The sequence below is a fragment of the Vollenhovia emeryi genome, unplaced genomic scaffold, assembly GCF_000949405.1.
Source record: "Vollenhovia emeryi isolate VEMERY1.0 unplaced genomic scaffold, V.emery_V1.0 DF942777.1, whole genome shotgun sequence".
Classification (NCBI taxonomy): Eukaryota; Metazoa; Arthropoda; class Insecta; order Hymenoptera; family Formicidae; genus Vollenhovia; species Vollenhovia emeryi.
In genome coordinates, this window is record NW_011963589.1 from 1 (window position 1) to 3475 (window position 3475).

At 33.3% G+C, this 3475-nt stretch overlaps 1 protein-coding gene across 5 annotated transcripts; it reads right to left on the minus strand.

The window, feature by feature from the left end:
• Positions 1-88: 88 nt before the first annotated feature.
• On the minus strand, positions 89-3114 carry LOC105567703 (cytochrome P450 6A1-like). Of its 5 annotated transcripts, XM_012022811.1 has the most exons (6): positions 2931-3114; positions 2460-2825; positions 1494-2025; positions 1014-1235; positions 862-920; positions 291-370 (listed from the first exon to the last, which is right to left on the minus strand). In XM_012022811.1, exons 2-5 carry the CDS (start codon positions 2790-2792, stop codon positions 892-894), a joined length of 1116 nt encoding a protein of 371 aa, XP_011878201.1. In that variant the 5' UTR covers positions 2793-2825; positions 2931-3114; the 3' UTR covers positions 291-370; positions 862-891. The 5 variants fall into 5 exon arrangements, with proteins under 5 accessions (XP_011878191.1, XP_011878186.1, XP_011878177.1 ...); XM_012022801.1 differs by lacking the exon at positions 862-920 and having other exon boundaries at positions 89-370; positions 1014-1214; XM_012022796.1 differs by lacking the exon at positions 862-920 and having other exon boundaries at positions 89-370; positions 2999-3110.
• Between the last annotated feature and the right edge of the window lie 361 nt (positions 3115-3475).

Here is a 3475-nt window from a genome sequence, read left to right on the forward strand (position 1 = left end):
TGGATCACAAACAATTTCAATGGGAAAATATATAATAAATTAAAAATATTTTCCAATTAAAAACGTCTTTCTGCGCGAAAAGAAATGATAGAGGATATTTTAAATCATTTTATTATACCGATGCAATTCCTTGGACCGTCACCGAAGGGTTGATAAACCATCGAGTGTCTGCTTTGTACAGCTTCCTCGTTAAATCTTTCTGGATCGAAGACATCTGGCTTTGGATAAATATCCGGATCTCGATGCATCCCGTAAATTGGAATCCATACTTTTTGGCCTTTCGGAATACTAACTGTAGTACCATTAAAAGTATAATTCGTTATGGCTTGTCTCAAAAGAAATGTTACTATTGGATATTTTCGTAATGTTTCTGCAAGTTAAGAATAGTGTTGAATTATTAAACAAATAAAATAGTGTTGAATTATTAAACAAATAAAAACAAAAAAAGTAAGGCTCTGGCGTGAAATCACAAATATAAAGTAATAACGGATATAGGAGCCAAGACAAGATGTTAGTGTCTAAATGATTTTAATATTTAAATTAATTGCGAAAAATTTACCTCAGCCAGGGTCTGAACTTGGGCCTCCTTACTAGGTAGGCATCTCACCAATTCGGCCACTGAGGCATGTTGAGGTGAGACGCCCGCCTAGTGAGAGGAAAGTCTAGGTTCAAACCCTTGCTAAGGTAAGTTTTTCGCAATAACGTTAACAATTAAAATCATTTAGAGTTTAGATACTACCATCCTGTCTCTACTCTTTTCTATCCTTTATTACTTCGTATTTGAAATTATTAACATATTGAAAAACTTCAAGCAATGAGAATATTGCAATATTGCTGAAAGAGAAGATAATAGCGCCATACCCACACAGCATAAATGTCTAAAAGACATTTTTAAGACATCATTAAGTAGACATGTGCATCTAAAAGATATCGTTAAGATATTTTTAAGATATTTTTATGACGTTTTTTTTAGACATATGTGTTGTCTAGATAGTCTTCTTCAAACAACATACCTTTGAAAATTTTATCTAAATAATCCATTTTGTTTATATTGTCGTATGTAAAGTCTTGGCCACATTTTACGTAAAGTTCATCAACTTCCTCGCGCAGTTTATCTTGTATTTTCTGATTTAATGCTAACTCGTACATGGCGTTGCTCATAGCAAGCGACGAAGTTTCAAAGCCGGTAAGGAAAAATTGGAAAGCCTGAGAAGCTAATAAAGTATCTGTCAATTCTAAAATGTAATGGTTTTGTTAATATGAATAACTTCTATTAGTTTAACTAACAATTCATAGCTAATATTATTTTCGAGGTAATATTAAAATCTAAAATATTCGATCGAACAAAAACATAATTGTTATGGTAAAATTTAACTTCATTTTATTGTAACTTATAAAATTTATTTTAGACACGTGCAAATTCGTATGGTTTTTTCGCGTGAAAAATAGTCCTCTTATATGATAGAGAAGAGTAAACATATAAATATACATACCAATATCACCCAATTTTTCTGGATGTTTTTTTAGTTCGCGTAACATATCAATGAAGTCGTTTCTAGTGATTTTATTCGTTTCTCTGTGGTCCATGGTCTCCATGACAACGCGTGTGATGAATTTGGTGACTTCTGTTTGCGGAATAATATGCGCGTACGCGAGCGTATCGTAAAACCACGGAAACATTTGTCTGAATCTAATTCGTAATATATTTTTCCAAGTCGGAGTGGATTCTTTTCTACCCATCCTGCGAAATTCACTGTCTTCATTCGACAATGCGTTCATCTCGATGCCGAAGACGCAGCTACCGATAACGTCGGTCATATATTTCGCCGCCATCTCGCAGCATTCCACAGGTTCATTCTTGCTCGCTATATTTTCCATGTATTGGACAAAGTGGTCAGCGCATTCTAATATTAAGGAGAACATGTCTTTTATCTTGCCGGGTGTAAAAACAGGTGACAGGTTTATTCTCATCGGTCGCCATCTCTTCGGCTCTAACAAGAAAAGATGTTGCGAGAGTGGCTCGGCCTGTAGTAAAGAGAAAATTGGAATGAAATAAATTAGATCACAATCATATTCTGCGAATTTACGAAAACTGGCATACGGTTTTTGCAGGCAAATCTCATAATCTTTTGTTTAAGTTTTATTATACGAAAGGTATAGAAGTATTATATGTATATAAGTCTTTTAATAAAAATATAACCGCTGTGTTATTCGTTTATATACTTTCCGAATATTTTCAGGGTTGGGAAAGTTACTTTATACAAGTAATTACAGTCACAGTTTTTCGCTAAAAATGTAACTAGTTACAGTTGCATTATTTAGAAAGTAAGGAATTGTTACTTTGCAGTTACTTTCAAGCAATAAGCATAAAAATATCATATCTGCATTTGAATTATAAAGTGTTAAGAAAGACGTTTATGCGCAAAGGTATAATTTATGTAAGATTTAATTATTCTTACGTTTTCAAAAATAGGCACTCCTCTGTGAGAGAATACAGTAAAATCTTTGATAAGGATATCCTTAATTAAATCCGGATTCTTTACAATAAGGACAGGTGTCGTTCTAGTGAATATTCCAATCATTCGTTCATCTTTGTAGGTGTTGTATAGTTTTGTCATATAATCGCCCATAGATATATTACTAAGCATAACGTCTTTGAAATTACCAAATCCCGGTATCGGTTTTGGACCACGAATGCCACGTGACTTCCAAAAGTTGAAATTTTTCGTGAAGTAATAATAAACAGCGAGAATTACGGCGACGATACCGCACAGAATTTCATAAGGCCCCATTGTCCAGAAATTGTCGATCTTTATCGGTTTTTACTAAAAGAAAAAACATTCCATGACATAAATGACGGTGTCAATGTCGATTCGACATCGTTTCGACATCGATCGACAAATAATTTCGCACTGGACACGTTGCAGTACTTCAGAGAAAAAGCCACTAAGACCGTGTAGGGTGTAGGATCAGAGCACAAAGCGACGTAATAGCTTACGGCAAGATGTAAATCAACGTAGGTTGCATGCACACACGCTTCGATATATGTCGTACTTATTTCCAAGAATATGTACAACAATGTTATATTGAGTTGTATTTTTGCTTATGTTTTAGTAACAATGTCCATGCGCTATGTGTGATAAGAATACAATTTTCTTCCAAATTACGGATATTATACATAAATGGTTTTTTTTGTAATGTAACGGCACACGTACATTATTGTCCTTGTTACAGTACGAATTCTCTAAAGTGCTGTTTTAAAGTGTTTTTTTAAGTAGTTAAAATTATTTTAAAAAGTATAGAATTTTTATCATATTTTTTTTTGCACTTTTCGGACAAATAATGATCTTCATTAGTGTTTATACATATACACTACTAAAAAAAAATAAGGAACACTTTTCATACCCTAAAAATTGGGCTATTTTCAAACCACTGAAACTCGGCGAAAACTAATCGTAGACATAAAATTAAAAAA